This window comes from Odontesthes bonariensis, chromosome 13 (assembly GCF_027942865.1).
Source record: "Odontesthes bonariensis isolate fOdoBon6 chromosome 13, fOdoBon6.hap1, whole genome shotgun sequence".
In the NCBI taxonomy this organism is placed as follows: domain Eukaryota; kingdom Metazoa; phylum Chordata; class Actinopteri; order Atheriniformes; family Atherinopsidae; genus Odontesthes; species Odontesthes bonariensis.
In genome coordinates this window covers 35,771,313-35,784,560 of record NC_134518.1, presented here as the reverse complement: position 1 = coordinate 35,784,560, position 13,248 = coordinate 35,771,313, and the positions used below count along the sequence as shown (strand labels likewise).

The 13,248-nt window shown below is 43.2% G+C and overlaps 1 protein-coding gene across 1 annotated transcript in view; it reads right to left on the bottom strand.

Moving 5' to 3' along the window:
- Positions 1-2,691: 2,691 nt before the first annotated feature.
- Positions 2,692-13,248, bottom strand: part of ppargc1b (peroxisome proliferator-activated receptor gamma, coactivator 1 beta) — a 115,051-nt gene continuing 104,494 nt past the window's right edge. The window contains exons 8-12 of the mRNA XM_075482006.1: positions 10,724-11,366; positions 10,237-10,294; positions 9,911-10,029; positions 9,448-9,575; positions 2,692-8,428 (exon numbers count right to left, since the gene is read on the bottom strand). Coding sequence (XP_075338121.1) covers positions 8,337-8,428; positions 9,448-9,575; positions 9,911-10,029; positions 10,237-10,294; positions 10,724-11,366 — 1,040 coding nt within the window. The 3' untranslated portion in view covers positions 2,692-8,336. The remainder of the gene's footprint in view (positions 8,429-9,447; positions 9,576-9,910; positions 10,030-10,236; positions 10,295-10,723; positions 11,367-13,248) is intronic.

The window sequence follows — 13,248 nt, the reverse complement described above, 5'->3', positions numbered from 1 at the left end:
TTGCTTCTGGTTGTATTCAGGATGATGCAGACTCAGAAACCTACACATTCTGTATCCTCTTCTTCTATTTGTCTGGACTCTGATATAAACACCAACTTTTTTCTTTTTTTTTGTTCCGGTTTGTCCTCCACGAGCTAATCTGACCACATAAATGAGAGTTCTGTACGCAGCGTCTCGGTGATGAACAAGGAGCCGTGAAACTGTGAATCTACTGCGTGGAGGTCGTCGGCCTCAGTTCTTTATGTTCTGCTTCCAGACAGACTCTCTTTTCTAATCTTCTGAAGAACCAAACCTCTTCGGGCTCTCTGAGGGTCGCCTGCATCCGACCATTTTCAGAGGAATGTGTCGTTGTTTGACCTTTTAACCCAAAGGGGATCAGCAGGGTTACATCATGAGATTTACACTCCTACAGGAGTAAAACGGCTGAATTCTCCCTGTAAATAATATATAGACTTAAACTCACAGCTAACAGTTTAATGTCCAGGATTCCACCGCGAGCACGGTGACATCTCAGCCTTTGCTTTCGCCACTTCCTCTGTTGCTCCACATCGTCTTAAAACCGAGTTGGGAGGCATCGGAGTCCAGCGTCTCAGTAAGAAACGTATCGCTGCATTCTCTCTATGTTCTCATGAGCAGGACGAGCTCGTCCACTTTACCTGCCGGTGATCTGGCATTCAGGGAGAAGAGGCTCAAACCTCAAACCTAGTTGGATCCACTTTTGTTCAGTGAAAAAATGGCAAGGCACGGCAATTTTATTTGTAGAGCACAATTCAAAGTTACAGCTACATCAAATCACAAGAAGCCAATAAAATTATTTGAAAAAAAAATAAAAATAATTTAACCTTGTAGCACCCACAGTTGCAGATATGCAACAAGCTTTCTATTTATTTACATTATTTATTTACATTACATTATTTGATTTTTTTTAAATTTACATACATTATTTACATTCATGTGTAATATTTTTTTACGTTACATTTTATGTGCCGACAGTTGTCAGCATCATTTTCTTGGCTCAGTGAATTACACTCTGCTTTGTGGTGCTCTGTTCTAGTTCCTTCTGGTCTCGTTTGGTGTGGTCTGCTTTGTCCACCTTTCACAGCGCTAATGGGAGGTCAGGTCTCCAAATTGTATCATTACAAAATTAATCAGGAAAACCCACAGCTGCAAATATGCAACATTGCCTAAAATGATCAAAAATAGCCCAATTCCAAAAATATTGGTTTATTCCCACCCAAAAAGAGGCAAGAAGAGCCAAAATGATTTTTTTCAATGATTATTCATATGCTTGGGTGCTACGAGGTTAACTCATTGGCTGCCAGCCATTTTCAGTTCAGAGCCACCCATACTGCCAAGTGTTTTTCAGTATTTTGACTGATTTTCCAAGACCCACAGAAAAGTGTGTCTTATGACTATGTACACACCGAAATTACCAAACGAAAGCGTAGACTCTCTTCTTTCATCAAGAAAAAAAAAGTTTGTTTCTACCATTTTCAGTCCTTTAGTAATAGACAGTAGAACATAGGTTGGTTTCAGCAAAAACAGCTGTTTGACCCAAAAAACGAAGAAAAACGTCTTTGGCAGTCAGCGGTTTTTTTTAAATTGACGTCTATAGACGTCAATGGCACCAAAAGAGTTAAAGAGTGCAGATAAAATACTTTCAGGTGTCATATGCACAGCTAAACAGAACTGTTTTCAGCCTGGATTTAAACATTGTCAGAGTTGAGGCCTGTCTCACATCTTCTGGAAGGCTGTTCCAGATGTTAGGAGCATAAAACTGAAACGCAGCCTCAGCTTGTTTAGTCCTGACTCTGGGCCCCAGCAGGAGACCCCTCCCTGGGGCAGGAGACCCCTCCCTGAGGCAGGAGACCCCTCCCTGAGGCAGCAGACCCCTCCCTGGGGCAGCAGACCCCTCCCTGAGGTTCTCAGAGCCCGAGTTGGTTCATATGGCTCTAACATGTCAGAGATGTACTTTGGCGCTTGACCATGAAGAGACTTGTACACGAGCAGAGCTGTTTTAAAGTCTATTCTCTGAGCGACAGGAAGCCAGTGCAGAGACCTGAGCACTGGACTAATATGGTGGTATTTCCTGGTTCTGGTCAGGACTCGAGCAGCAGCGTTCTGGATGTACTGCAGCTGTCTTACAGCCCGTTTAGAGCCCAGTGAGCAGGCCGTTACAGCAGTCTAACCTGCTGGAGACAAACGCATGGATCAGTCTCTCTAAGTCTGCTTTAGACACTATTCCTTTGATTCTGGCAATGTTTTTTAGATGGTAAAAAGCTGCTGATGTTACAGATTTAATGTGGCTGTTAAAGTTCAGGTCTGAGTCCAATATTACCCCGAGATTTCTAACCTGATTATTAGGTTTTAGAGAGAGAGTCTCAAGGTGACTGATAACACTTTCTCTTTGTTTCTGTGGGCCACAGACAATGATTTCAGTTTTGTCTGAGTTTAGCTGGAGGAAATTGTTTTGCATCCACACACTGATCTGTTGGATGCAGCGACACAATGTATCTACAGGCCCATGTTCTCCTGCCGTCAGTGACACGTAGATCTGAGTGTCATCTGCATAGTTGTGGTAGGACACATTATAGCTGCGTATTAGCTGGCCTAGTGGAAGCATGTACAGATTGAACAATACGGGTCCCAATACAGTCAACAGTGAGTTAAATGTAAATAAATCAAATGAAGTGTTGTTCATTAGGATTTTATTTTTGGAGGCAAATCAATGAATATATGTACTTTATACAGTATATGAGGAGCACATCTCTACAGTTTCATAATGTAAACAATCTCTGAAGAGAAATGTATTCAGTTTAAAAGGAAGCCGTAGTCTTCTGTTTTAAACTATTTACATGAATTAAAATATAATTTATAACATCAGATACTTTAGCTTCTATGAAACTAGATTTTAACAATTCAAAAATACTGAAATGCCTTTGTCTCCACATTCTCAAGACTTATGAAATCACACAACAAAGGAAAAAAAAAACACCATTTAAAGACATCCAAACTAAGTGGCATATAAATAAAAAAAAAAGCAAAATAAAACCAACATATGTAAAAATATAAAATCTCACTAGCAGTATTTACCTTTTTGTTTACCAAAAACTAAGTTAAAAAAAAAAGAAAAAATCATTTGTGAATTTTGATAGTCATTAGATGTAAATAGACAAAGAAATCAATAGTAATGAAAAACAAACGTATGCCCTTTTATGTCAACCGAAAAAGAAAAAACAAACCACCCACACATATTTAGCAGATCTGACAGTTTACAGTCCCTACTGACACAATCCATCAGCCTCTGTGGCCTTTACCTGTGACGCACCTGTGGAATCTGGGGCCACGCTCGGGCCCGTATTGCAAGCGCTTCCCGTCCCGTCGGCGCTAATCTGACGCCGCGACGAGCCGAAGCGACGCTGAGTGACTTAAACGAGTGTTTTTACATCTACACAACAGAATGTGAAGGGTGAGCCGTGGCCAAGCGTGCTCTTTAATGTTGAACTTTCTTTATTTTATCCATTTTTTTTTCTTCTTTTTTTTTTTTTTTTTTGGTCAAGTGAAATGTTTTTCTCGCCATTTGTCTGAAACAGAGAGTGGAAAGAAAAGGTATTGCATCGCGATGAGGGTGTTTTCCCTTTGGAAGTTTCTTCTTTTTCCTTTTTATTTGGATTCATCGCCCCGCTTGACGGCAGCAGCCGGCGGCGGCGGGTTTTTTACGTTGAAACGCGTCACCGTGTTCTCAAAAACACCGAGGAGAATGATCAACATCAAAGTTTTCTATAAGAAAGTATATAATCATCTAGATATCTACACAAACACACAAATATATATTTATATATATATATATATGTATATACCTTTTTATAATATGGCTATTGAAAAAAGTTTTAATTACGTCAGTAATTAGTCGATAATAAACCACACTGGATTGGAAAGGAGTTGAAACGGTAATAATAAAAGCTCGATTTTGGTAGCTTTGTTTGGATTTTTAAGGCTCGCCATTTTGAAACTGGGACGGCTTTGATGTCACCGGAGGCGGTTGCCGTAGAAACCCCGTCATATACTGCAGATTCCAGGAGAATGCTTTTAATTTTGGTCATCGGTGGGAAAGACTGAGTTTGTCTAAGCCATTAGACAGGGTTAGGGTTGGTTAGGGTTAGGGTTAGGGTAGTTAGTTACCCTAACCCTAACTCTTAATCCGGGGGGGGTTTCTACAGCGTCGACCTCAGCAGTGAAACACTTCCGGGGGTCAAACCAGTGTTTCTGCTTCTCCTCCCTGCCAGAGTCACACCTGTGTGGTTATTGTAAAATAAGCAACTCTCATTTAAAACTAAACCTGTGCACCATCAAAATGTGGCGATAACGTAGTTCCAACAGCAGAGTCCATCAGTGGGTCCGTTAGCACGTTAGCACGTGTTAGCTCCGTTTTACTGACCACATTCTTCTCCTTCTGATTGCCCGCCTCACACTGTACATTATTACCTTTTTCCTTTCAGAAAGGCTGTCATGAAATCATTATGTATTGCATCTGAAATTGCTTATTTAGGAACAAAAGAAACCGAACCTAAAAGGGATACTTTCATCATTTTTTCTTTTTTTTGTTCATCATCTTTGCTACGGAGTTGGACTTTGTGTGAAGTCGCTTTCCCTTCGTTTTCCTTCCTGCACCGAACTAAATTAACGTGTTAAAAACCGAACCGATTCCCGCCTGATTAGTTAATCAACCGACCCGCCACCTTTTTTAAAAAATAAAACACACGATACATTTTGTTTACAATGAGGCATAGTGCTATGTACACATTATATATTCATATATTATATTTTCTTTTTTTCATATGTAAACCAGCACATTCTCTCACTTTTTAGTAGTATACATACTAAGCACAAATACTCATTCAGTTCTTTTTTTATGAAGCGTCACCTTGTTTCCAATCAGTATGTATAGCACTAAAGTGTTTCTGTTAGATTTTAGACATCAGCGAGCCTGAAAGGTGCATCCTCACAGACTCCTTCAACTGCTGTTACTTTAGTTCTGAGCACTGAATAAGGCGCCTTTGTACTTAGTGTGCGTTCCTAATAAAGTCAAAGGAGAATCAAGTGATGTAAACATTCAATTTTTTGTGTGTGTGTGTGTGTGTTACCAAGGAGTTGATTAGTTAGAGAAGAGACGAGGGAGGAGGCGGGGAAAAGGGGGGATTATCTGTCGAAACGCTGAGACTTTGGCTGTGTTCGAAACCGCATACTACTCCTACTACTCCTACTAATCATACTGACTTTTTTCCCTGGATGCATACTAGATTCTCTGAAATGTTGGGTATGCATCATGAGGTTACTACTCATACTCAAACTACCCAAGATGCAACGTAACGTGACGTCGCCGGTCTTCGTGTCCTGTCAAAACGGCAGTTTCAAGCTAGCTACAGCTAGCTAGGTTCACTTCCTGTTTTCAAAACAAAAGCACCAATTGTATCGTGATGGCTTTCGTAGCTTTAGTAGCGCCGAATTCGTGGGAACAAAATTGTAAACAGCCGGTATTTAGTCAGATTTTCAACACGTTGGGGATCTAAACGACTACTTTCTCACCTGAAAATGTTTCAAATGTTGCTAAAGTTTACAGAGTTTAGAGCTTAAGGGAAATCAGCTTCAGGCCGGCTGATTTCAGCTCGGGCAGGAGCGAGATGCATTGTGGGTAAACGCTCTGCATACTGTCTGATCGATGAGTATGTAGTATGGAAGAATGCGGTTTCGAACACAGCCTTTATCAAGGAGTCGGGCTGCGTTTTTATTCAATTTTCGTAGGAGAGGAGAGGACCGACCAGCCTCCAGAAACCGCCGCTCGGCCCCTCGCTGACCCGTAAGCGTGAGCAGCGTCCGACTCTCAAACACGAGACAAAGACGAAACATTCAAGTTACAACGAGGACACGCGGTCGAGACTCCAAGAAACGGACGCGCTTAAAAACCGCCGCGAGGCAAGCGAAGGACAGACCAGAAAAGAGATTAATTCACCTCTCAGAGAGCTTCGTGGTATATAAAAAAAAAAAACCTTTTTATTACCTTAAATAACTGCTCATCGGTTGGGAAAAAAAACAAACTGAAGAACATTTCCAACAGGAGCTGAACTGAGTGAAAGAGTAGAGAGGAGGGGGGAGAAAAGAAAAGCTAACGGAGCCGGGATGGATGGGTGTGAGGTAGAGATGCTCATCTGGTACAGTACCTCTCAGATGAGGAATCGGACTCTGGGCCGACCGCTCTTCCTTTCAGACGATCCCTTGCTTGTTCCCTGGCTGTGTTATTGGCAGGCTGCGGGGGCTCTGGCCCCGCTCAGGGCGCGCTGCTGCTGGCTGCTGCAGGGATGGAGGTCAGGTGCTGCCCAGGCTGCACTTTAAGCCCAGAAACCGTCTCTCTCAGCGGGTCAAAAAGCACCAAAAAAGCTCCACAATCTTTGGACGGGCAGAAATGTGGGGAAACACGATGACTACATTCAGCTTCTGAAATACATTCTGTTTGAATCTGCGGTTTTATGTTGGGTGGGTGGATGTTTCCGAAGCCTCCGCTTCATAACCAGCTTCGTGACCAGCTTCAGAACACGTTTCCATGGTTGCTGAACAGAAAATGAGCTTCAGGCGCCATCAGAAGGTGGCGGTACGGTCTAAGTAATGGACGGCTGTAGCCGGTAGCGGTTGCAAACCAGAAACACATCGGCTGGGCTGGATGTTTGCAGGAGTCTTTCATATATAACTGTTGATCGTCCATAAATGTTAGAACTTATTCTCAAAATCTCAATCAGCTCTCGAACTCTTTGAATAAGGAGTTAGCTTAAATACGTTTATGCTAAATTTGATGCTTTTGAAGCTCCAGCAAACATTAGAAACGATCATCTATGACGATCGCCATCCAACTGGACTATTTTCCATGTTCCAGGATACAAAAACACGAGGTTTAAATGTATTTTAAACAGTCTTGTTTGAGTCAGACTGACAATGATTCCATCTTTTCGCCTACTTGCATTGAAAGCTAATCGATGCACCTGGTTTTATTTCCAGTTTGCAGCCGGTACCGTTTGTTCCGGCCATGCGTAACGTTGCATCTGACGCCCGATTCTCATTTTTGTTCAGTCAAACCTAAAGATTTAGCTGTAATTTTAAATCATAGCCAATGAAGTTTGTTACATTTTGCTTTAATATTCAAAGATACCTCAACTCTATCTTCACATGAATTTTTCAAATTTAGCTGTTCCTAAAACTTCTTTTTGATCCATTTCAGGAAGCTGGATGCTCACAGCAGACCGTCCGAATAAACTCAAACTATCGGCGTCTCGGTTCACATTGATTTGAGGCTAACTCACAACATTCAACATAAGTGCTTTTCGGGGAACTTTTTCCTGCCTCTTTGGGGGAAATGAAACGTATTTTTAGGTGGAGTCTGAACATGTGACGGGAGCCTGCAGCAGCCAGTAGAAGGAGCCGAGATGGTCAGCATGGCAGAGTTAGAGATGAGCTATCAGGGGAAAGGTGAGGGACAGCAGAGACAGTTACCTCCTTACAGTGCATAGATCAAATCAAGGAAGCACTACAATTACAAAAAAGAAAAAAAAATCACGTTTTTTTTTCTTCATTTTAGACTTGTAAACTTGTTCAGTCATCCATTGATTTACGTTAATGTTACTTTGTTATATTCTTTGTCCATGACATACACACAGTAAGTTTTAAAATTTATAACATCAACAATTTTTCCGCTAAAACAAAGCAAGTTTTTTTTTTTTCCCCTCCTGGTAAATACGAGCGGACGTGGCGAACGCAGCGTTGCAGGTTCACCACCAAACCCGAAACCGTAAAGAAAGGGAGGGTTTTTCTTTTCTTTTCTTTTTTTAAAAAACAGAACGAAGAACACGCACACGCAGGAACACACACCACGACGACCAACGCAACGCGGGGATAGCAAGGATTTGCTACAGGTCTCTCACGCCCACTTTTCCAAGGCAGGGCAATGATGTCACCGGTACAGACAGGAAGCAGCTTTGTTGTTACGGTTGTTCAGCGGAGAAATTTCTCATTGTTCATAGCTGTTCGAAGTCCTTTTTTTTTTTTTTTTTTCCCTCCATTGTCTCTGAAACTCTCCGGACTCCCAGTGGCGTCCTCGTTTTTAAGCAGTATCCTCCGGTGAAAGAACTTAAAAAACAAGGTCCTTGTTACTTTATTCCAATGGTAAAAATGTAAACATTTTGCGAGGTTGCCTTGCATGGAGGTACTGAGAGGCCTGTGTGAGGGCAGACCTGTTGTTGGAGGGGTGCTGCTGCAGTTAACTAAGGCTGGCTAGTCAGCAGCGCTGACAGTCAACGGTGCAGGGACTTCTGGGCCTCCTTCAGCAGAGTGTCAAAGTCCAGTGCATCATATTTGCTCTTCACAGGGCCGGGGCCGGCCTCGTCTGAAACAGAGGAGCACAGGGTCGGAGGTCAGGAGACAAACTTCTTACTAGGGCTGGGCAACGATTTCAATGTTTAATCTAATTAATCACATGATTTCCCTGATTAATCACGATTAATCGCATTTGTACGCAGAATCCAAAAATGAATCCAAAAGTAGTGTATAGCTTTTAGCATTTAGCTTTATTTTAAATGTGCTGCCATATGAATGAAAGTGCCATAACATTTGTTGTGCAAACACACTTTTAACATCAGCATCTTTCTGTAGTTTTTATGTAGAAGCCTCGCTCCACTGTCTGTTTCCTTGAATGACTTGCTGCTATCAGTTGTGTGTTTTGCCTTTAAGTGATATTTTAGACTGGAACTACTACGCTGAGAAGACAATTCTATCTAATACATTACAAATTGTCCTCAAACAGTTAATTAAAGTGTTCCACAGGGTTCTGAACTCGTACCACTTCTATTTCCTTTGTACATGCTGATGATACGCAGCGTTAATCATCTATAAAACCTGAGGGAACTTCTTTGGCTGGTTTAACTCTTCCATCTGATACTTTGAACATTACAAATGGTCCTCCAACAGTTAATTAAGGTGTTCCACAGGGTTTTGAACTCGTACCACTTCTATTCTACAATTCACCAGAACTTACATTATTTTGCTGATGATACCCAGCTTTAATCGTCTATAAAACCTGAGGAAACTTTAATACCTGAAAGCTGTAAATTCAGGCAGAACAGTTTGTTTTTAGCCCTAAAAAGCTCAGATTCAGCAGCCGTACGTAAACAGATGGCGTTGCCTTGGCTTGTTGTGATTTCTCCTTTAATTCTCGCATTAAAAGACCTTTTAGCTTCAAAGTTTAAGATGATGACATTTTATGACAACTTTATTTTTCTGTTTTTGTTCACACTTCTTAATCTTTTTAAGGTATTCTTATTCTTGACAATGTTCAAAGCAGAAAAAAAACCTTAAGCTGCTACTTTGGGCTTTAAGATGTCGATGCAGGTGCTTATCGCTGATTACCAAGATCGATGTAGCGTTTCCTCGACATCCTCCTGAGGCCGGCGTTTCCGTTCTGACAAACCGTCTCCCGTTCTCTCCGGTGTCTTTGAACACCTGCCTGCCGAATCTTTATGACCCCGCAGCGTTCCCTGCAACCAGACGGGAGAGGACACACCGAAGGTGAGAAATACAGTAACGTATGCATGTGACATTCCCAAAGGACTTGTTCTTAATATGGACTCTCGCATCAATCATTTCAGTGTTGTTAGTTAGTTCTAAATGAACAAAACGCCAAATGTTTGGGTCTGTCTGCAACAGAAGGACACTTTAGATTCATATTCAGTCCGTCTCCGTGGGAAAATGAATCCCACTCTGACTGTTCAGGAGCAGCAGGTGAAGCCTGAAGACCAAATGTAGTGTTTTTCTGTCTGTAAATGGAACAAAAGATGAAACCGAGCATAAATATTTATCGGGGAAAACTTACTCGTTGCAGATGATGACCTTGCATTCCTCCGTGTTGCCGAAAACCTGGAAGCGTTTTCTCAGCATGTTCTGGGTGACGCTGGTCGGCAGGTTGTGGATGTAAAACACCTGGCAGTTGTCCTGGCAACAGGGGGAACCATGGCAACGGTCAAGACAAAAAAAAAAAAAAAGGACAATCCAGAACACTGATAGATGTTTGAACTAGAGGAGGAAGGCTGAGTGGCCGGCAGCGCCCTGCGGTTCAGCCACATGGAGTCTGATTTGTGTGTTTACTTGGCCCGAACACTTTGCTTACGAATTCTGAAACTTAAAGAACTTGTTGCTTACCTCATCAGACTTGGCTTTGTTCCTCTGTTTGTCGTCAGGACAGATCTCCGAGTTCTCACTGAAGAAAAAGGAGCAGAGGAGGTGAGATGAAGGCAGAGTAGAGGTGAAACTTAAATATCACATGTGAGGAAACATCAGTATTTTCCTGACTGCCGTTCTTTGGCTGTGTTCGAAACTAGTAGTAGGAGAAGTATGCGGTTTCGAACACAGCCAAAGTCTCAGCTTTTCGACAGATAATCCCCCCTCTCCCCGCCTCCTCCCTCGTCTCGGCGCTACTAAAGCTAGCCGCAGTAAGCAACGCACTTCCTGTTATTTTCACAAAATAAAATACCCGTTGCCTTTTATCTTAGGGAAAGCCATTACCATACAATTGGTGCTTTTGTTTTGAAAACAGGAAGCTAACCTACCCTCGTTGTCTTTTTCTAACTGTGCTGTCATGACCTTTAACCTTTAACATGCTAACTTCTCATCCTCCCTGTCGCCTCACCTGGAGTCTGTTTTGCTGGAGGGGGAGTCGGGACATAGGTGGAGGATGGGTGAGGGTGAGCGGGACGCTGACGAGCATTCCGCCTCCTCCTCAGACACCGGCGGCGTGGCAGCCGCTGACTGGCAGTCTGACGGCGGTGATGACATCACCGCGGTCGTCTGCTGCCCCAGTGCTTCTATGACCTCCGCCATCACCAGCCTTTCGTCCACGCCGTCTTTGCCTTTTTCGTCCAGCAGCTGATCATCGCCCGCTTTGAGAGCGAGGGGAACGTCTCCCTCGCCGCCTCCGTGCGTCTGGAATATGGCGCCGAGAATGGCGGCGCTGCGCTTGCGGCTCTCCCCGAGGCTGAGCGCGCAGTAGTCGTGGTCGCCGAAGTTGCGGTGGGTGTCGGCGTCGCCGGCCTGGCCCATGCGCCGCAGCTGGGCGTACAGCTCCGTCTGTTCTGGCAGCTTTCGCTGGTGGTGGGAACGGCTCAGCCAGGACGAGCTCTTTGTGACGGCGCTGGCGTTCGAAGGCAGGTGGGAACACTCCCCGCCGCCGGCGCCGCCGTCACCGCTGGGGCCGCCGCCCTTTCCTCCCTCTGTCGGCTTAAAGAGCTCATCCTCCAAAGATTTGTGAGGCGGGGTGGTGGGAGGCGTGAGACCTGAGGGGGCGAGGGAAGAGACATGCACATGAAAACAGTCCCAAAATGATGAACCTGTACTCAGTTTGTCTCCATACACTCCATGGCTGTGTTCGAGACCGCATACTACATACTGCATACTACATACTGCATACCGCATACTGCATACTGCATACTGCATACTACATACCGCATACTACATACTGCATACTACATACTACATACTGCATACTACATACTGCATACTACATACTGCATACCGCATACTGCATACTGCATACTACATACTGCATACTACATACTGCATACTGCATACTGCATACTACATACTGCATACCGCATACTGCATACTGCATACTACATACTGCATACTACATACCGCATACTGCATACTGCATACTACATACTGCATACTACATACTGCATACTACATACTGCATACTGCATACTGCATACTGCATACTACATACCGCATACTACATACCACATACTACATACTGCATACTACATACTACATACTGCATACTACATACTGCATACTGCATACTGCATACTGCATACCGCATACTACATACTGCATACTACATACCACATACTACATACTGCATACTACATATTGCATACCGCATACTGCATACTACATACCACATACTACATACTGCATACTACATATTGCATACCGCATACTGCATACTACATACCGCATACTACATACTGCATACTACATACTGCATACTGCATACTACATACCACATACTACATACTGCATACTACATATTGCATACCGCATACTGCATACTACATACCGCATACTACATACTGCATACTCCATACTGCTACCGCATACTACATACCGCATACTACATACTGCATACTGCATACTGCATACTCCATACTGCTACCGCATACTACATACCGCATACTACATACTGCATACTGCATACTACATACTGCATACTGCATACTACATACCGCATACTACATACTGCATACCGCATACTACATACCGCATACTACATACTGCATACTACATACTGCATACTACATACTGCATACTACATATTGTACACTGCATACTACACACTGCATACTACACACTGCATACTGCATACTGCATACTACATACTGCATACTACATACTGCATACTGCATACTACATACTACATACTTCCATACTGCATACTGATCGATCAGACAGTATGCAGAGTGTTTACCCACAATGCATTTCGCTCCTGCCCGAGCCGAAATCAGCCGGCCTGAAGCTGATTTCTCTTAAGCTCTAAACTCTGTAAACTTTAGCAACATTTGAAACATTTTCAGGTGAGAAAGTAGTCGTTTAGATCCCCAACGTGTTGAAAACCTGACAAAATACCGGCTGTTTACAATTTTGTTCCCACGAATTCGGCGCTACTAAAGCTAGCCGCAGTGAGTGACGCACTTCCGGTTATTTTCACAAAATAAAATACCCGTTGCCTTTTATCATAGGGAAAGCCATTACGATACAGTTGGTGCTTTTGTTTTGAAAACAGGAAGTGAACCTACCCTCGTTGTAGCTAGCTTGAAACTGCTGTTTTGACAGGAAATGACGATCGGCGACGTCACGTTACGTTGCATCTTGGGTAGTTTGAGTATGAGTAGTAACCTCATGATGCATACCCAACATTTAGGAGAATCTAGTATGCATCCGGGAACTTCTCGCTTACTCAAACTCACATACTAACTCAGAAAGTTAGTATGAGTAGTAGGAGAAGTATGCAGTTTCGAACACAGCCCATCTTTGTGTTAAGCTAACAGACTGCAGGCTTTGGCTTCATGCTTATTGCACAACTAAGTTGTAAGTTGATTAAGCCCATTTCCCCCACACTTCCCTATTCTCTCAGGACCCTTTCTGTCTCTGCAGCCT